General features: G+C 31.8%; 1 protein-coding gene across 1 annotated transcript in view; it reads left to right on the plus strand.

The window, feature by feature from the left end:
- PRKAR2B (protein kinase cAMP-dependent type II regulatory subunit beta) overlaps window positions 1-22,669 on the plus strand; it is a 129,588-nt gene that overhangs the window by 69,202 nt on the left and 37,717 nt on the right. The window contains exon 3 of the mRNA XM_031938756.1: window positions 17,938-17,990. Coding sequence (XP_031794616.1) covers window positions 17,938-17,990 — 53 coding nt within the window. The remainder of the gene's footprint in view (window positions 1-17,937; window positions 17,991-22,669) is intronic.

Consider the following 22,669-nt stretch of genomic DNA (forward strand, 5'->3'; position numbering starts at 1 on the left):
TGAAATAAAAAGCCTCATCTGTAAGAATGAAAAAAGATGAAGCCATAGGAGTTTTGTGGATGAAGGAATGGGTTTGGAAAAGCTAGTGGGATGAGTAGAAAAACAAACATAGTATAAAGAAATTTGGGAAACCTCAATTAAAGAGGAGGCAGAAAAAATATGGAGAACTTAGCATTCAAAAGAAGGATATAAAAAAGGAAAATTAGGAGGTGTGGGGGTGTGTGTGTGTGTGTGTGTGTGTGTGTAGAAAAGGTTGCTGAAATTCATGTTACTTGGAAAAGAACAGACTAAGGGATAAACATTCTTAAAAACCTCTGATAGGTTTTTATATGGAAGAAGCTAACCAACTACTGTCTCTCTTCATTGAGGAAAAGAAGCTTAAACTAAAATACTCACATTCATTTATGTTTTCATTGATGTGAGTATTCCTTCAAATGATGTAGAATCCAACTCCACATCTTACCTGTCCTTTGTGGCACTTATCCATATTATTTGATGTGATATTACATGGGAGGTCCTATCCAATGTGCCAGGTGCCTTTTTTCCTTTTCTCTTAATATTGTAACATGAAGTCTGTCCATTGGAAACCTCTAGTTCTCTTTCTGTGACAATACACCTTCCATTTTTTACACATTATGGTTCTTTGATGATATTCTTTACACCATTTCTTCATAATTCCTTCATTGCAATGTGTTGCAACCTGCTGTTTACTCTATGACTTTCATTTGCCCTTTTAGTAATATTCTTTGGATATCATAATGTTCTGTGACTTGAAACTATACACCACCACCAAAAGAATGTCTGTATAAAAAAAGGATGGGCCTTTGTTTCAGAAGGAAACTCTGCCCCAATCTTGCTTTTGAGCCATCCAATTACAGATGTCAATCTGAAATATATGATATACATTTCTATGTAAGAAAAAGATAAATAATTTGTCCACATATAGTTCCTTGAAATTCATGTTTGATATTAGCTCTTATATGTAAAATTTTCTATTGAGCTCCATTAAAGTTGAAAGAAAGTCCTGAAAATGGGCAAGTTCATTGAATGTCTTTTTTTCATTCGATATTATGGGCAATTTTGCTGAATAGGACATTTTTGTTCACAGGCCTAGTTTTTTACTTATAGACCTACTCTTGTTTATCTCATTCTAGTTCTCTCATTGAGGATATATTTGTAGATTATTCTCATAAATTTTTAAAATATAAATATGAGAATGGGCAAATAGGTTAGTGGTCACTGGGGTTACTTATTATCCTTTTCTGGTTGTAAATCTTCCCTTCATTCAGGTACCTTAAGAATTGACCTCTTAATGTCATCAAAATGATGCCCCCTCTTACACAAACTTCTTATATATTTTATAAATACTTTTTCATTAACTCATCTAGTCTATCTGCTTTTTTCCATTTATGTTTTTTTGGTGCCATTTCTATTTCTTCTATAAACATACCCAGGGTTGTGGTTTTAGTATTCATTGTCTTTAATGGTGAAAACCAAGTTTGAAATTAAAACGAATCAGTGCCAGCCATTTCTATTTTTTTTTCTTTTTGTTGTTCTTCCAGTTTCATCTTTAAGTGCCTTAAGGGTTATTTTCTTAGCTAAGTCTCTCACCAGCCTTTTTCATCTCTCTTTTTTAAAAATAGATTAGGGTGGATTTGTTTTAATTATACTATACTTTTCACACTTTAATTATTCTATTTTCAAATTAATTTTAATCTTTATTCTAAAAAGTTGATGATCTGGGAATGAATTTCTCATCAGCAGCAAGTCATTTCATGCCTTTTAAGTTATAATCTGTTTCATTTTTTGAGGCTATTAGAAATTAATCTTCCATGTCTTGAACCTTCAGATTCTTTTCTTGAAGAAAATATTTACAACAGGCATGAAGTTCCTGTGAAGTCTCCAAGTCTTTGACCTCTCATTCTTTATTTTTGATTCATAATTTCCAGCATATTTCCCCTAACTTTACCTGTTTACACTTTTGTGTTGATGACAAAATTAAATTTTGTCACTTTACTTTGGAAGATTTTCTTGAATTCATCATAGAATTTTTTACTTACTTATCTTCTACAACAGATGTTGGAGCATAAGATGAAATAGATTTTCCTGGTGATCTTTAAAATGTGTGAATATATTTTATTGATCATAATGGTCTTTTTGAATATACCTATTATGAATGTTGAATACAAGATAAACACATGAATTTTTTGTTCCAATTCCATTCTTTGCCTTTTCAAGGAAAACCCATGAGTCATTCTTCCATTTAGTGCCAATTGTCCGTTAGTTTAATTTACTCTAAGAATGTCGAGTTTCATATGATTGCATTTCTTCAGTAGTATATCCCCCTTACTAGTTTTTTGACCAGTATCTTAATTTTAGTAAAGTCACAGCTATATTGAGGTTTTCTAAATTGCTTAAAAACTGAAATTCCTAATACTCTCTACGCTGTCTTCTTATACTATTGCTGATACTATGGGAGACGCTACAAGTCTGAAGAACATTTTGTATTATTCTCTGTTTCATTGTTGCCATGGTTAAATAATTAAATAAAGAGTATTCCGTGGTATATTAAATAGGAGGCAGAATCTTCTGATAAAACTGGGGAATTTTATAACTATATTTCTATCATCTTTCCTGAAGATGCTTAATCAGGCAATCAAGTAAGCATTTGTTAAGCACCTACTTATGAGCCAGATACTGTCTTTGTCAGAAAATAGAATGCTTTAAAAAATATTTTAAATGTAATGGTTGTTATAGGGAACCCAGTGATGTGATTTTACTATTCACTTCACATTCAATATTCATATTTGTCATGTTGAATACAATTCATGTTTAAAGTTCAACAATTAAGAGAGATTTTTTTAAGGATTAAAATTTTTTCGAAACAGTTTATAGTCTCCTTAAAATTCTTTTAAAATTTTTCTTATAATCTCAGTATTGACAATATTGAAGATTTGCTAGAATATATATGAATGAGAGACAGAAAGAGCAAGCATACTTGTCTTTTGAGAAACCTGAATAAATATATGTATTGTGAAATGGAAAACAATCTGTTCTGTTGACATTTCCATGTAATTTTCTAACTTGTGTCCTAATAACCAATTTCTAAGCAAATCTTAGCATTGCTGAAGGGAAGAGGAATCATAATATTGATGTGAAAGGAGTTAGACATATAATAGTATTGAGGTTTTTATAATTTGAACATTAACCACCTCCCTTGCTAGAATTATGTTAGCTTCCACCCCTTTTAGTGTCAACATTAGTCATAACTAAAGAAGAATATTATGACATTGAAATTATTGATAATTTAAGCTACAACCATTTTTAGAATAGTAATGCCTTTTTGTTCTGTGAGTTTTTCTTATTATTATTGTATATTTGATAACTACAATTCTCAAGACAAAAAAGTGACAAGGTAAGTAAGAATTAACATCCAACATTTGCCCTAATGTGCCCAAATTATTTGTTTTTTGTATATTCCTTACTGTAAATGATAAGGAAGTTATAGGCAGCAAACTAGAGTTCAAATATCAATAGATTTTCTTCAAAATGACTAAGCTTAATTTATTGCTAGCAGTCTTATATAATTTATAAAGCTTTATATTATTTCATCTCTTTTTGAACCTTTATAAGGAGGTGCAAATAGATTTAAATTTTAGAAAAAGCTAAATGTTCAAAGTCAAATTATATTGATACTTGGCAAAATACTTTAGGGAGTCTCACCTTCTTTGTGCTGATTTTGTGATTTTACTAAGCTTTTGTGTTTGTAGCTTGAATTGGTATCAAGAGTTGTAACTCATTTCTTATATAGGAAGCAATTCTAGGTTTTAAGCTAGAGCATCTATAATTCTTACTGGTTTGGACATTTAACCTTCCTGTATTGCCATCTCTTGACTATTTATGATTTTGATCTAATTTCAGCAGCAGCAGCATAATCATCAACATAAGACTGAACATATATGTAGTATTCTAATGTGTGTGAGGTATTCACATTATCTCCTTTGAGCCTTACAACAACTGTGTGACATTACTTAGAGGTTATTGTACCATAATGTACTACGTATTATAGTACTACGAGTACTATTAGATGTTATTGACTTGTTTTAGAAATGTGGAAATTGGGGTTCAGAAAGGCTAAGTAGCTTGCCCATTGTTATCCAGCATGTAAGTATGAGGGGCAGGAGGAGACCTAAATCCATATCTAGTAGATTTTTTTTTTTTTGCTATGACCTGCTGACTGTCATCATTATCAATCCCATACTGGTGTGTATACAGCTTCTTTATTGTTAAGGTAGATACATCTGAAATTTGGCATTATCAGAGTGATATGGTAGTAGTTCCATTTGGGGGATGTGAGGAAGGAGAAAAACCAGGCATAGGTTATAGCAGAGAAATCTAGTTTAGGTAGAAATAACTTGCTTTTCATATGGGCTATTAATTACTTTCTTATTTTTATTATGGAAACTATGACATTTTCAACTGTAGAGTTTTATTTTTTTAAGGAAAGGATAACTAATCATGTACTTAGGATGTCTTAGCAACCAACTTTTTGAAGGCCCAAGACCCTGTCTTTAATTCTACAAAGATAAATATGGAAGAAAAAATGAGGAGAGTTGAATGCCAGTCATTAATGAATTGGGCAGTCCCCAATATTTTTTTGCCAGTCCCTGGTGGATTAAAAGGCACTTTTATATCTCTTCACTGGTACAGTGAATATGCATTCAAATCATATCTTTTCAATAAAAACTTATTTAAACTAAGAAAGTAAGTTTTTAATTTTTAAAAGATATATCCTAAACTTGAATTTTCATTTTAGTATTTGCTAATAAATCATTCTACAATTTCTGCAATATGAATAAAGACAATTGCCCTAGTGGATGAAGATCCAGTTTCTAAATCAGGAAGACCTAGTTTCAAATCCTGCCATATATACTTGGCTTTGAGACCCTGGACAAGTCATTTAAGCTTTCAATGCATTAGGCAGTTTTCTAACACTGTAACTTAAAGCAGCTGCTCATCTGTTAGCTGGAAAATTACTTCACATTGGTGGAGGGAGTATCTTCAGTAGAAAGTTCCCTATACAAACAAAGGTCTGCCTTTATGTGACTTTTTTTTCTGTCTCAGAAATATAACTAGTACAGGGTCAAACGTGATGGTAGTTTTAATAATAGAGAGTATCTTTACAAAATGAAGAAATGAAACTAGAAAGGGACTCTTTAATTGAATAGAACAGTACTGGGTTTATGAAATACAATTATTCTATAGATCTCATTCTATCTATGCTTTTAATATTCCAATTTTCATTATATACTTGATAATTCTATTACTTTCAATGCTTTCTTCTGCACATAAAGGGAGAAAGAGGCATAAATCAGTTACGTTGAACCAGAAATTAGGACGTCTGTTTTTCTAGCTCCTTATTCGTAAGTGGAATAGTTCCTCTCATTTGAGCGAAGGGTTTCCATTAAATACTCGAAATTTGTATATAGGAAAAACGCAACCACTAGCTGCATACCTCTCCTTTGCTACACATAACTAATAACAGATATTATCTCATTAAACTATAAAATAATTTACTTTAGCTAAAATAGATAATTGTTTTCATTAATGTGGGTGACATTTCATTTTCATATTGCTCTAAATTTAATCTCTGATATAATGAAAGCTGCTGTCAGATACACCTGTGCTTTTGTAACAAGCTCTGTTTTAAAGCTTATTATTATTTAAATGAATAAGCTAAAAATGTTAATAATTAAAACATTGGAAAACTAAGGGTCTGTTCTAATATATAAAAAGCATTGTTTCTGTATTGAGGTTAACACAACTACACAGTATGACATAGTGCTCATTTTTGAAACTAATTCTTCAGTGTTGCTGTTGTTGTTCAGTTTCCAGTTGTGTCTGACTTTGTGGCCCCATAAACCATAGCATTCCATGCCTTTTGGTCCTTCATTAACTTCTGAAATCTATCCAAATTCATGTTCATTATTTCCATCTCATTTATCCATATATTTATCTCATATCTGTCATCTTATTGCCTTCAGTCTTTCACAACATCAGGTCTTTTCCAGTGAATCTCATCTTCTCATTCAGTATTTGAACTTCCAGAGCACAATCTGAATTATTTTCCTTAAATATTCACTGATTTGATGTCCTTGCTCTCCAAGGGACTCTCAAAAGTCTTCAGTACCATAATTTGAAAGCATTGATTCTGTGATGCTCAGTTTTCCTTATAGTCCAATTCTCACAACCATACATTGCTCCTGGAAAAACCGTAGTTTTGACTATATAGAACTTAGTGAATAAGATGATGTCTCTGCTTGTTACTTCCTTCCAAAAAAAAGTCTTAATTTTATGGTTGCAGTCACTGTCTATAATGGTCTTTAAGCCCAAGAATCTAAAATTTGACACAGCTTTCATTTTTTCTCCTTTTATTTGCCAAGAAGTTATGGTGTCATTTGCCAAGACCTTGATTTTTTATATTAAGCCAGCTTTTATACACTACTACTCTCATCAAAAGGCTTCTTAAACCTCTTTACTTTCTGCCATCAAAGTGGTATAATCTACAGCCCAGCTTCCTAAACTGTGGGTCATGATCTTATAGGGTGTCTCATAACTAAATAGGGGGATTATTGCAAATTATGACTTATTATCAGCAAATGTTTGATTTGTATACCTATTTCATATACCAATTATACCCAGAATCAAATGAAAATGTATCAGAAGAAAAGGGATCATGAGCAGAAAAAAGTTTAAGATGTCCTGATCTATAGTATCTGAGATTTTGATATTTCTCCTGGCAACCTTTGACTTTTGATTCATCCAGCCTTGTATTTCCCAAGACCTACCCTGCATATAAGCAAAATAAATAAGGTAACAATATATAGTCTTGTCATACTCCTTTTCTAATTCTTCTATACCAAAAATAGTAATGTAGGCATCATTAATTTACCTAATGTAGAATTGTTTTGAATGTTTGTATAAATGCATCAATAATTTGATATAGTACTTCTACCAAACAGTCCTAAACCCTTTCTACTCACTGCTCATCAAAGGATTCCATTTTTTGTGTTGCATTTACAATGATGGTTGGACCAGGCTGCAGAGAAGACAGGAACAGGAAAACCCCCGTCTTTTTCCACCCTTACTATCTGTAATAAGCACCTCACCTCAGCCCCAGAGAAAATATATTTCTGAAATCTTACCTGACCCATAAATTCTTAATCCATGAAAGAGAACAAGCATATTTCCCAAGGACTTTCTTTGTTTTCATAACACTTTGTAAAGATGCTTAATACTGTGCCTGGTACATAGTGAGTATTTAATAAATCGTTATTGACTGATTGAGGTCAGTCAATGATATGGTTTAGGTATTCAACATTATAGAAGGAAATGAGCACAGACGCATGATGTTTGATAAAATCCCGCTCCTGGAATAAAGATATACTATTTTCTAGAAACTTCTGAGAAAGCTGAAAAGCAATTGGGAAAGATTAGGTTTAACAGACCAATGTCTCATTCCAAATATAAGCTTCAAAGGGATATAAGACTTAGAGATTAAAAGTCACAACATTAAAAAAAAATTATAATAGGGAAGAAATTTCCTTCTAGATTTTTGTACAGAAGAAGGGATCAGGACTCAACAAGAAAAAGTCATGGAAGAAAAACAAATAATTTTATTTACATAAAATTTAAAGTTTTCTACAAACAAAACAAACATAATTGAAATTAGAAGAGAAACAGTTAACTGGGGAAAAAATCTTTGTGGCAGGTTTCTGAGTCAAATTCCTAAGACCTATTCTCTAAATAATAGTCAGAAAATATAAACAAGCACTTTTCAAAGGAAGAAATACAAGCTTTCAGCAAAACTATAAGGAAAATGCTCCCAATCTCTAATATTTACAGAAAGTCAAAGTAAAGCAACTTTGAAATTTTGCCTCAAACCCATTAAATTGGCAGATGACAAAAGGAAAATGACCTATGTTAGAGGAGCTACAGGGAAAACAAATACACTAATGCTGTGCTGTTGGATGTGTGAATTGGATCATTTAATCTGGTAAACAGTACCAAAAAAAATTACTAAGCTGTGTAGCATACTCTTTGATCCAGCATTACCACTATAGGCTTGTACCCCAAAGACATCAAGAAAAAGGTAAAGTACAAAAGTATTTATAACAACTCTTTTTGTAGTACCAAAGAACTGGAAACAAAAGTGTCTTTCATTTGGAGAATGGCTGAACAAATTATTGTTTATGAATATAATGCAATATTATTATGCCAAAAGAAATTGTTAAAAAGTTTTCAAAGAAACATGGAGAGACATATAACCAGATACAGAATGGAGTAGGCAATTCCAAGCAAATAAGTTACATAATACAACAGCTTGTAAAATCTTAAGAGCATAAAATTCTAATCAATGCAATGAAGAACCACAATCTCAGAGCACTGATGCTGAAGTTCTGTTCACTTTTTTGGGGGCAAAAAATGTGAAGAAATCGAGATACAGAATGCGACATTCATTTTTGGATATGGTCAATGTGGAAATTTGTTTAACTGTACACATTCATTATAAGAGTTTTGTCTTTCTTTTTTTCAAAGGAGAGTGGGAAGATGTGGAAAACGGGATTAGGAATAGGATCTCCAATTCCCATGAGAAAAAGCCTGAACTAAGGCCAGAAAGGGTAACAGATCAGCAGCATCATTTTGGAAGTTTCATTTTTAATTTATTTTATATTTGAAAAGAAAAGCAAATTTCTTCATGATAGATATTCACCATATGGATATGCCTTGTTGGTTTTTCATATTTAAATTATTTTATTGATTTCTATCATATTCATCCTTTCTTTATATTTTACATATGGAAATGCTTCTTAAGTTCAGGATAAGTAGAAAATACAATGGAAAAACAATCTATAAGTCTACATACCAGTACAGTTCTATAAACACAAAAATAAAAGAAGACCTAAATAATAGAAGAGATATTAATTATTCAGTTAATTAACCCAATTAATTAATTGGGTTCTAAAATGACAGTTACATACATTAAATAATAGATCAATTGCTATATCATTCAAGCTCATGGTACCAAATCGAATTAAGACAATTCATCTATAGAAACAAAAAGTCAATAATCCTAAGGGAAATAGTGGAGAAAAGAGACAAGGAACAGTTAGATAAAATGGCACCACATTTCAAACTATATTATAAAGCATTAATCATAAAAATTATTTTGGTGTTAGTTAAAAAAAAAATAGAAGAATCAATGGAGCAGATTAGGTATATAGAATCCAGAAGCAATTGAATATAGTAACACAGTATTCAGTGAACCAAAGAACTCATGATTCAACACAGACTCGCAGGAAAAAAAAAAAAAGAAAGTCTGGGAGAAACTAGGTTTAAATCAACAAATTGATATATAACTTTGACCAAAGGGTCATATAAACAAATTAGAGGAGAAGTGAAAGGAGATGCCTTTCATAACTATGAACAGGGGAGGAATCTGAACAAATAAGGGATAAAGAAGATCCCTGGAAATAAAATGAGGAGGCAGCCCAAGACTGAATCCAGAATACTTGATAATAGCAATGCTTCCAGTCAGTTTCCACAACCACTATGCTGGGAAGCAATCCCTGTAGAGATGCAACCTGGTTATTGCATTTATATAAGTGCCACAATCATATCTATTAAAAACTCCCAAAAGAAAGTTCTTATCATCAAATCCTTGATACTTCTAAATGGCTCAACATCAAAAATGATATTAATTTATCAGTGGAATTGACATTAAAGAAGAGACACCTGCTTTGTCACTGAACCCTAAGAGCCATGAGATCTTTCCATCTGAATTCTGACGGAGACCTTCCATAGGTGTTGTCTCTCCTATTAGAATGTGAATGCCTTGAAAGCAGGACTACGTTACTTTTTGGTTTGTAATACCAACATTTAGCACAGCACATTGGATGTGGTAAACACTTAATAAAAGCTTTATTCATTCATTCATAAAACAGTTATGATTACATAAAATTGTAAAGTTTTTATGCAGAAGCAAAGCAGATAAAATTAGAGGGGAAAAGTTAAATGGAATACAATTATTGCAGGAAATTTCTCTGATAAATATCTGCTTTCTAAGATTGATCAAAAGAAACACAGAAAAATAAGGCATCGGTACAGATACATGAAAACAAGAGTTCCCAAAAGATTAATCAAAGGATCTGAACAGGCAATGTTCAGACAAAGATCTCAAAAGGCCAAGTTGAGAAGAAAGAACGAAGGAAGAACCTAGAGGTTAGTAGATGACAGAAACAAAGATATGGGCAGGGTGAGAAATATGAGACAAAAAGAGAGAGAACAAACAGAATATACCAGTTCTTCTTCCTGTCCCACTGTCTTAGAGGAACATGAGAAAAGGAATCTCTAACATGGAAGGAAAGGGATAAAACATCTTTAGAAGAAAGTTTAAATGTCAGAAGTTAGAGAGTATAACAGGAAGAGGTCTTAGAATGAAGTGAAATAATAGAATATTATTCCAGAGGACAAAATGATTTTTGGCACTTAGATTTGTTAATATCCTAATGCGTACTCAGTTTTATGTAGACTAAATTGGACAAGCCTGGATGGCACAGAAGATTGGAATTTGCTAGCCATGGAAAGGGGAAAGTACCAAGCACTACAAGTACTGAGAAGCTTATGCAGTAAATTGGCCTCCAAATTGAATTTTGAATTAAAAATATCTGCATCAGTGGTCTTCCAAATGGTGATTCCCCCAGTTGATTAGAAGGAGAGAGAATCTTTGGTAATGGTGACTGCAAGGATATTGTTTAAGTAAATGAAGTCTTGAGCTTCACTGTTCAGTGGACTTGAATAGAGAGAATGATAATAGCAGTTTAAAAGTAAAAGACTATTCCACTTTTGTCCTTCCCCCAAAAAAGAAATCATCTCATTTCTATTACTACTACAAATGAAAGCCACAACAAAGTTTAGCATGCTCTTGGAGACCTACTATATATAGCAAAAATAATCAGAGCTTAGAACTAAATGTGGTCTTCAGAAAAGCAGCCCCTGAGCAACTGATTATCCTCTATCCCCAACTTTTAAACTACATTAAAACTAGGTTGAATTAGCTGCACTCAGCTAGTGTTGGGGACTGTGGACTTAAGATGACTTTATTTAATGTTAAGTATCAGATCAGGGTAGCTAGATGGTGTAGTATATAGAATGTTGAGCCTGGAGTCATCAAGAAGACTTCTTTTTGAGTTCAAATCTGACTTCAAACACTAGCTGTGTGACCTTGGGCAAATCATTTAATCCTGTTTGCCTCAGTTTCTTTAACTATAAAATGAGCTAGAAAAGGAGATGGTAAATCAGTCCAGCATCTTTGCCAAGAAAAACCCAAATGGGGTAAACAAGGAGTTGAACATGATCAAACAACAAAAGGAATCAGATCAGATAGAGTGATATGTGGCAAGAAAGCACATTGTAAAGAGTTGTATTTTGTAATACTATAAAAAAAGAATTAAAGAATTATTAGCTTGCAAAATTATTAGACTCTAAGAAAATGTGAATATTTCCATGAACTCAAGAATTTGAGGGACAGGGTTTTTTTTCTTTTAAAGACTTTTTCGCAATTCACTTGTTTTATGAAACATTACCCAAAAACTGCTTAGATCAGAGTTATTGAAATTTATATTTAAAGATAACATATAAAAGTACCTAGAAATCTTAAAAATAAATATCAAATTATTTTCAAATGTTTCAGTTATACTTAACTTGGATGCAGTCAATGGAAGTTGAAATAATGATTATGCAACCCTATAGACCTGTTAATTACTAAATGTCCACTTGACTTTGTGCAAGCTCTTCAGCTAATATGTGGAAATAGATAGACACTTGTATATCTAATAATAAGAGTTTCACTTGCCATTACTTTATTTAGATTATAATCTAGTACAGTATAAATATACTTTAAGAAAATTAATTTAGGAGAATGTATGGCTCATTGCTGGTGTTTAGCAAGTGTTACTCTTTTCTCTTTATGTTCTTTGTATAATCTAATAATTTTATTATCATAATAACCACTATTTATTTAGTGCTTTAAAATTTGAAAAGGACTCTTCAAATTAATTCATTTATCCTCCTAACTACCTAATGAGATAGATGTTGTTCTTTGTCTCATTTTACAGAATTCCTCCAGTTAGAGTTTTGTTCTAACATTCAAGTTTAAAAAAAGATTGCAAAGCTAATTTGTATGGGTAGAGGAAGTTCTTTCTTGGAGCTACCAATACCAATGAAATCAAAGGTTGAGGCCAAAATGTTTTTGTGCGAAATTTTGTTTATTGCCAGAAAAACATTAGATTGTTGGACCTATTTTACTTGTTTCAAATAATTTCTACAGGTTGTTATGTAAAATGTGTAATTTTTTTTCTGTGACTGCAGTATTCATATTGGAACATATCTGCATTTTCTTTAGAAAGAGTATCAAAACAAGTTTCTTTTTATATAAAGTTAGTTGTTCTTAAAAGAATGAAATCTGCTTATGAAATTTAGGCTTGTAGTTTAATGAAGGAAAGGAATATAAAAAATTTTGTTTGCATGCAGAAATCTTTTCCTTTATTAAATTTTATCTTAGTTTTACAAATTATACTTTAAGATTTTATAATTAAGTTTCCTGAAAAGCTGAGACTTTAGGCATTTGTTAAATATAAACTGAAATAAAATTAATCCAATGTTAGTAATATTTTTATTGCTCTGGTTCAGTAATTTAAAGAAAAGAAATGTAGGTTTGCTACTCAGTAAGGAATTTTGAGGTTTGATTATGGGTTCATCACATTACCATGATTTATTCTGGTTTAATGCTTATTGATCATGTCAACAAGCATTTATTAAGCTATGTTCCAGGCACTCTGCTAAGTGCTGAATGATACAAAGAAGAGCCAACCAATAATAATTCCTGCTTTCAAAGAATATAAAACTATCCCTATTTTAAAAATTTACTATAGTTTATAAGGGGCATTAATGGCATTGAAAACATGAAGGAAACTTTGACATCCAAATATATTTATTTATAACAGCATCATACTATATGGGCATAATGCATATGCATTACCACATGCATAGACTATCACTCTTGTAGAGAGTTACATTAGGCAGTGTTAATAGAGGCAGCAGACAGATCTGGCATTCTTTTGGGCTTTTTACTAATCAAAAACACCACTAATCTTTAGGAAGACCCATAAAGAATCACAGAATTTTAAAGTTGGAAAAGACCTCAGAGACTAACCATATATGAATTTTTTAAAAAACCCTCCATAGCATTGTGTTAACAAGTAGTCACCCAACTTATACTTAAAGACTTCTAATGAAAGGGAAACTAACTGCTATGGCTATTCATTCCATTTTTTAAAATAGCTCAAATTGTAAGAAAAGTTAACCTTGCATTGAGGTGAAATCTGTCTCTACTGTTTCTCCTGGATGCTTGCTACAGCCAAGAAGAAAGTCTTCTCCTTTTCCCTCATAACAGGCCTTCATAAGTTTGAAGACAGCAATTCTGTGTGACTTCCACTTTCTACTCTTCCTTCTAAATATTTTCAGTTCTCCTAATAAAGACCTATTGCATGGTCTTTATTATCCTTGTCATCCTTTTCTAGATATTTCAATATCTTTCTAAAGTCTAGTATCCAAAACTCTCCAAAGTCCTCTCTAAATGTAATCGGAATAGAAAAATACAACAGACCTATGATTTCCCTTTTTTTATTCTGTCTCAGACTTTATTAGTTGTTGAGACTGTTGGATCATATTATTGTCTCATATTGAACAACTCACTAAAATTATCAGATTATTTTTCCATGCAGAATTGTTCTCTATTTCTCCTTAATCTTTTACTAGATTTTTTTATTTTTTAACTCAATTGTGAGGCTTTATACTTGACCCAAAGCTTGAGTCTTTTGAGATCTTTTGTTTTAGATTTCATTCTGTCATCCAGGATATGAGCTGGCTTTCTCAGTTTTGTGGATTTTAGAAATGCTTTTAGCAAGCTTTAAGGAAAGCTACTAGATTTTAAGAGGGATACTGAAATGTCTAGAGAAGGATAACCAGGATAATAAAAATTAGTATTAGCTGTCTCTTCTAGCTTTGTGGGAAAACAGTTACAGATTTGATATCCAATCTAATAGCAATATCTAGAACCTGTGGAAATCTCCCCTAGCAATCTTTTTTAATGTTGAGATGGATGTATTAATGATTACTTTACTGGCTTTCAGCCAGTTTTGAATCTACATTAACACTTCTGTAACTTAGTGTATATCTCACATCTACAAGGATGATATAAGAGATACTGTCCATTTTTTTCCTAAAATCTCGGCAAACAATATGTACAACATTCTCCTCAACTATCCACCTAGTTACCCAAGTTTTTTAAAAGGAAATTAAATTAATTTGTTGTAGCCTATTCTTGATGAAACCATATTTGTTGTTACTCCTTACCATTTCCTTTTTTATTTGTTGATATTATGAATATGGATGAAAAAGACTTCCCCCAATACTTAGAGCTCAGAGAATCCTAGTGCTTGAACTACATTTCCCAAAAAGGCTGTATAGAACTAGGAGGGTAGAGTGTTATGCCCTTTCCCTCTTTAAAAAGAGGATTCTCTCAGTGCTGGACTCATATACATGATCCAAATTTAGTTCTTAATTATCTCAACTTCAAATGAGAAAGTTATACTGTTTTTCCACATACTTCAGCGATTTATACCTCTACCAATGTGCCCTGGAATCAATTACTTAAATCTTAGATTTAATCTAGGGTTCCCCTAAAGGAAGAAGTAGAAAGGTACTCCATGTGAAGTGTAGAATCAATTATAGGACAGCTATTGATTTCCTATACATAATGGAATGCTTAAAAAATACAAGACTCAAAAGTGTGCATTGAAAGAAAATTTAGGAAGCAACAGTTAACAGCATAATTATTGTTATAATCTTCCAGTAGTTCAATATTTAAAATATCAAGACATGCATCCTGCCATCTGGGGTAGGGGGCGGGGGGAAGGAGGGGAAAAATTGGAACAAAAAGTTTGGCAGTTGTCAATGCTGTAGAATTACCCATGCATATAACTTGTAAATAAAAAATTATTAAAGAAAAGAGAAAAATAAACGGATTAAAATTTTGTAATTAAACACCAAAATGAATCTCCAAATCAAAGGAAAGATTAATAAAATTGAAAATTTAAAAAAAATTATCAAGACATAATACAGTATGGAAAACTTCTGAATAGGCATTTTACAGTTTACCTCAGTTCTTCACTGTTAAACCATCCCCTCCAAGTTCATACCTTTTGTCAAGCTAGGTCAGCGGTTGATTTTTTCCCTTTTTTGATGGTCATCTCTGATATAAGATCTCCTCCTGCCCAGTCAGCTCTTACTACAGTACTCTGGATCTTTCAAACTCTAAAACCTCCAAGATTCCTCCTAAGGGACATGTTCATCTTGGGATTGATGTTTTGATGATTGATGATTTGATGATCACTTATGCACATAGAAGGATATACAAAGCAGAAAAAGGCACTTTGAGGCCCAGATTCAGATTCCCTTTTTTTCAAAAATATGTGCAAGGTAGAAATAATTATGGAAGACAATCATTCTTATTCTATAATTCTCAAGGGTTGAGAGGTATTATAATATGATCCTAACCTCATTATTTTCACCCCACTCCTGCTACCAGTATTTAAAGGGGAACATAGTTCATATGCCAGTGCTGAAAAGTTTAGGATTTGGTCCTCTCTGACCCTTGAAGCCTTGTGAAAATTTTCACCATAACAATGAATTCCTCATTTGAAATCTTACATGAAGATTGATTCAGCTTTGATACTTAACATCTTCTCTTCATCCTCCTGGTTTGTTTCTCTCCTCTGATGGGAGAGCTAGAGGGCTGAATAATAAACTCCTCCCCCACTCTTCCTTTATAGAAAACTCAGGAGTTTGCAGTTAAATTTTTTTCTATCAACTGTTTCCATCATTTTCCATTTCTATTCATTTTCCATTTGCTTAGTTTCAACTCCAGGAAATATCATACTACCTCCCTGGGTCAACTTTAATGGTCTCCTCCTTCCTTTTAAAAATTTTCTTTTTTGTATTGTCTTCCTCCATTAGATTGTAAGCTTCCTGAAGACAGGAACTGTCTTTTTCTTATTTACACACCTTCATTTCTAGCTCCTCCCTTGTTTGAGCACAGCATACATAGTAGATATTTCTAAACCACAACAATCATGAGAAATGAAATAATACATGTAGTTCTCCTTAACTCTGCCTAACACATTCTCTTCTAGAATTTTGCCAGGAACATTCTGGCTTATATTTAGCAAGCTTTGTGATCTTTTCTTTTTTTGGAAAGTCAGAGTGGTATATGCCTTTCTTTAGTCCCATATCCCCTCTCCCATTTTCCATAATCCAATAAACATTATTAAGCTCCTATCATAGGTAAAACACAAACTGGTTCTGGAGTCAGGAAGACCTGAATTCAAATCTGGTCTCAGACACATACCAGTTGTGTGACTTCAGGCAAATCATTTAACCCTGTTTGCCTCAGTTTCCTCATCTGTAAAATAAACTGGAAAAGGAAATGGCAAACTTTCCAGCATTTTTGGCTTGAAAACCCCAAGTAGGGTCATAAAGAATCAGACATGACTAAAATGACTCAACAGCAGCCACCTTATATGAAAATCTGAACCTGGGATACTGAGAAAGCACTGATAGACAATTACGTCCCCTGCATGCATCCCAAAATATCTTGGATCTATGAAAGATTTACATGTATACACACACATACACACCCCTCTGAAAATCTCACTGTTGAACTTTCAGAAGAATCTTTAGTAGTCAAAGTCCTTGTCTGATTATTCTTTCAATCTTCATCTAGATTCATCTTTTGGAAAATGTAATTAAGGGAATATATATAGCTAATATTTACAAATCTAATTGGTAGTGTGACCAATATTTTTCAAGATTATTTCTTCTTTTCCACTTAAGAGTATTTTGTTTTTCCAATTACATGTAAATAAAGTTTTCAGCCTTCACTTTTGTAAAATTTTCAGTTTCAATTTTTTTCTCTCCCCGTTACTTTCTACTTCCCCATGACAGCAAGCAATCTGATATAGGTTATATATTTATAGTCATTTAAAACCTATTTCCATGTTAGTCATGTTGTGAAAGAAAAATCAAAAGGGAAAAACCATGAGAGAGAAAAAAAGGGTGAAAATAGTATGCTTCAATCTGCATCAGTCTCCATAATTCTTTCTCTAGATGCAAATGACATTTTCCATCCCAAGTCTATTGCCTTGGATCACTGTCTTGGATCACTGTATTGCTAAGAAGAGTTAAGCTTGTTATAGTTGATCACCATATACAATTTGTGTGTGAAAACACACAATGTGTACAATGTTCTCTTGGTTCTGCTCACTTTACTCAGCATCAGTTCATATAAATCTTTCCAGGATTTTCTGAAATAAGCCTGAAATTATAATTCTGAAATAATGCGCATCACTTCTTATAGAAAAATAATGTTCCATTATGTTCATATACCACAACTTATTTAGCCATTTCCTAATTGATGAGCTTTATGTCTTGATGACACAAGAATAAAAATTTTTTGTGAGTCTTAATACCAACCTTCCATTTTCCATTTCTTTGCAACCACACAAAGAGCAAGCCTATTTCTTAAATTAATTTAAGTCAACAGGAAAAAAAATTGATTTGCAAAAATTCTAACTTGACATACTACTTTTCTTATTATATTGATTTTTAATGCAACTTTTAAAATAATTTCTTAACTTCACCATCGAGAACATTTTGAAGAAGTATAGTACTTTGCTCTGGCTTGACTTACTAAAAGATTGTTATTTGTTAATACTTTTTACATTTATTGTATTTTGGGTTCTTTTTTTCTGTTCCTAGTATGTGCAGAAGCTTACAATCCAGATGAAGAAGAAGATGATGCAGAATCCAGGGTATGTAATTTACTTAAACCTTTTATAAATTTGAAGATAATAATAAAGTACAAATAAAGAATAGGTAGAAGAGAATGTATAATGGACAATTCTGACTTTTTTCTCCAAGCAACTTTCTTTTCTAGTCTGCAATTTTACTAAAATGTATTTAGTAGAGGATTTTAGATAAGTATAATTAAAATATTTAGGCTCACCTTAATTCTTTTAGATTATGGATCTAGTAAAAAATTAAAAGGCCCCATTTAAGGGCCATCTGGCACACATGCATAGACTCATATTTTAACACCTTGTTAATATTGACTAGTTACTAACCATCATTGGGGAAAATCTACTCTGAATTAGTGAAAAGAATGAAAGTCTATTTTTTAAAAGTCCTCCTTTCCTTCATATGAACTGTTTTCCATGAACTCTGACTGATAACAGTATTGTTTTCAAAGAGTCTGATAGAGCTGTTTTAGTTCATAGATTGTTTTTATAATGTAATGATTATATGCAAGTAATAGTGATCAAGTGCTTCATCTTAAGTTCTTCATATATTCTAGCCAAAATAAATTACATTTGTTTGGCAAACATTTTTTTTCAAAAATAGATTACAAGTATATTTTAGCCCAAATACTCATAAATCTTATAAATTCCAAATTAGTATTATCTGAAGAAATGACCTTTTTGTACTAGTAGAAAGTACTGTGTGAAGAAAAAGTAATGTGCCTATTTTGATAAATTAAAATACTTCATTTGGACATTCTTTCTTTATATAACATTACTTAGATTTTATTATTTATATTTCCGTATTTCATTTTATCTTTGGAAAACTCATTTAACCACTAGCTTCCTCTCAGAGATATCAAGGGTTTTTTTTTCCTCTTTTTAAAACCAAAGTATTTCTGAACTATCCTGACATGACATATATTAAAAAGTGTGATCCCTCTAAAATTCAGTTTTTAAGGGCTAAACATCTCTAATTCATAGCAATGCAATATGGAAGAGCTGGTAAAATTAAGAGTGAAGTCTATGTGACAATAAAAAAAAGGATATCACGTGCAACAATCTTTAGCAATCATTTTCTTGTTAATAGAATCCCTGTGTTTGTAAAGTTTTTTTAAGCAAATTTCTATTGATCACAACAATTTTCCATCAATTTAAAATATGAACTCAGAAAAGCATTTAATAGAATAATTAGCCTCTGACTATAATAGATTCACAACTAAAAATAAAGGTAATTTTTTCAGAGGTCAGACATCTGGCAATTTCAGAAATCTGCAACAGTACTGAATCAGCCCCAAACTGTGAAAAAGTCCTCATCAAAGCCACTGTTCTGAAAGGAAAGACGTAGCCCCTGAATCAGTGATTAAGAAAAATAGCTGAGAAACCAGAAATTTGTTATGTTATTACAATAGATTTTATAAGAGAAATTACTATATCATGAAAGTAAAGTTATGAACCTTTGAATATTAAATGTTATATGTTGATTGATATGTGCTTATAATTTTGTTATATGAGATATTGTTAATTAAAGGGGACTTGGGGAAAATTGTGACCTGATGATTTATGTTTGCAGGGATAATGAAATATTTGTAAGATCATACAAAAAACCCTAGCACAAATTTCTGAAAAGCTAATAAACTATCAATAAATAGTCCTACAAACTGACAAGGAAGTACCTATCTATGGCCTACTCCACCAGTAATATAGTTAGATGTGTTTTGAAAACTGGCGTTAAGCCAAAAGTACTTTTAACACCAACAAAGAAGTTTTCTCAAAGAAAAAAATAATCACTTGAAAGAAACTGTTTGGTCTTCAAATGCTTAATTAAAAAAAAAAGTATCTCTATCATACTGCTCAGGATGTCTATGTACTTGTATATCCTCTGTGCCTATTTTCTCATAAATATGGCAAATAACCCTAATATATAATTAAATCAAAATATTCTTCAAAGAAAACATCTTCTAAGATAATTTCTGGGCTTAATACCATCAGCCTTATTTCATCTTCATCTGCAGTACAATTACTGATGTTTCAGAATCATCAAGAAATGTTCTTTTTTTTTTTCATTTTTAGAAGTCATTTCATGAAGATTTCAGTTTTTTAAATAGAATAACCTTAGAACAAAAATCAGATTACCTTTAGTTTTCTAGAAAATTAGTTATTTAGAATTTTGAGTGATACCAGATAATTATGGTTTTATTGCATTTAAAGAAAAATAATAGATTTCTGATCATGCATGAATAATAATAGTATACTCAGAACAACTCTACCGTACATAAAATGTGGTATTTATTTTCCCTATAGCTTTAGCATTTCAATTGTTAACCTCATGTATTATAAATTCTTATCCCATTTAAGAGTATATACTCATTGCATTTTAATTGTACAAAAATAAGTGGAACCAACAGTGTTTTATCCTGACCTTCCTATGAATGATTCTGTCTGCTGAGATATATGTAGCTTTCTAGAACTAGGCTAACCATTGTCAGACCAACAGAAATAACTGATGATGATCAGCAAATAAATTGTGCTTCTTTTAAACTTATTTCAGCTATTTAGTTTCATGTTTTACTTGAAGGCTGATGGCCCCATTAAGAGTTTTTAATACATAAAAATGGGTATCTGGTGAGTCGGTGATAACATTTTATATATATATATATATACTGAGTTTATATAGTTTATATAGAGTTTAGTCATTTAACAAAGTTAAAAAGGCATTAACACTGGTCCAAAGTAATCATGAAGAATGGTGGCCAAAATTATGACAAGTAACCTTCGAAGTTCCATCAGTTTTTATTTCATGTTCTTTGACATTTCTTTCATTCAAACTTTGTTCAGTGAATTTAAGTGAGTCAATGAAGTGTAGTGTCTAGAGAACTGGTCTCAAATCAGAAAGACCTTTGTACTAAGTCTGTCTCTAACAGATTCTGACTCTGTGATAGTGGGCAAGTTCCTCCGTTTTCCCAAATAACTTCCAGAGACTGTTCTACAGAGAGGTACTGGTCAGCTTTGATATGGTAGATTAAGAAAAAGGATAAGGAGGAAAAGGAGGAGGAAGAGAAAAAAAAAGAGGAGAAGGAAAAAGAAGGAAGAAAAAGGGAGAAGACGAAGAAGAAATTTAAGCGAGGAGCCCTTTTCTTTATTGAATTTGGAATAGAAGGGAATTTTAATTTACATGGTTTAGTTATTACTTCTCAAACTATATAGAATGTTTTAATCAATGAGTAATTGAAGATACCTTTTACTATATACTTACACTAATGGTCTTGAATGTTCAGTATATAATTTGACTGAGAAGAAGAATATTAGGTAAAAGGCAGTTTAATTTTTTCAAATAAGAGGGGGGAAAGGTCACAAATACTTAAATCATTTCAAAAATAGAGTCACATTAAACTTTCAATGCCTGGTATTCTCTCAAATACAGTATTTAAAAGCTACATCTATATCCTAAAAAATATCCTAGATAATTCAACATCATCACTGCTTATGATGTGGGTCAGTTTTACCAGTTAAGGATTTGTTTAACTTTCAGGAGGTAGGATCTATGCAGAGTTATAAATCTGATTAATTTGTCTATATATATATCATGAAGTAATTTTTATTAATATGTAATTTTATGTAGCCTATTTTTGATTGTTTAGACTATATGGCATGTTGAATGAAGTCAAAGAAAACCCATCATCACCTTAATTTACAGTTTGGGGATTTTTCTTAATCTATGAATTAATGGTTGGGTAAGAAAAGATAGTGTTTCTATGTCACTCAAAAAATTGACCTGTAAATGTGATTGCACTGGATGTGTTTGCCTATATATTCTATAGTTATATACTTTATCAAAATGCAGAGAAGACTGAAATCCTTTGGTCTGAATCATTGGAAACTTGTGATTTACATATGGGTTACTAGTTGACATGAGTCAGTACACATGATGGACACTCTGCCTTTCCTTAACCACCTGTCAACTGAAAAAAAAATCTCAATAGTTGTTGGTTCCCTGCATTTCTTTGTATTATTCTGGAATTAAAGCATTCAATCAAGTCTTTAGTTCCACAAGGAGAGTTTAAAAAAATTTTTTCATCGGGCTGAATTCTGTTGGCTAAGTGGGGAATGAGATTATTCAGGATTCTATTTCATTGTAGGAATGCTACTGGCCTGGACTTCTCCTATTTAAGGAATAGTTTAAATTTATATGATTAAAAAAATATAACCAATCTTGAGGCATAACCTGGATAGCATTTTCCAGAAAATTTGTTTACCTCCAAAGAAAAATAATTATCTTAGTTTTTAATTGAAAAAAATTGTCAAAAAACAATTCTTGAGAATGTAAGCTCATTGGAGGAATGTAAGCATACATTCTAGAACAACAATATTGTTGTCAAAAATAGATCTTCTCTTCCATGTTTTTCTACTTTACCAAGAATGAAGCCGATTTAAAGTACAATGAATTTACCAAGCTCAATGTAGAAATAAAAATGGAAATAGTTCTTTTATTTAATAATATAAAATTAACCTTAATGTTACTTTTTACTTATTAGTCATCTGAAAGAGAAGCCTTTATTTAATAATTTGGTTTTTATCTGAATATATCCTTAAAATGCTTCTAATTCTCTGTTCCTGCACAATACTCTCAGCATTGTTGATTTTCTGATAGGCAACCTGAGCCTGATAGTGGCATCGGAAAGTGTGAACAAGGT

The sequence above is a fragment of the Sarcophilus harrisii genome, chromosome 5 (genome assembly GCF_902635505.1).
Source record: "Sarcophilus harrisii chromosome 5, mSarHar1.11, whole genome shotgun sequence".
Lineage (NCBI taxonomy): Eukaryota > Metazoa > Chordata > Mammalia > Dasyuromorphia > Dasyuridae > Sarcophilus > Sarcophilus harrisii.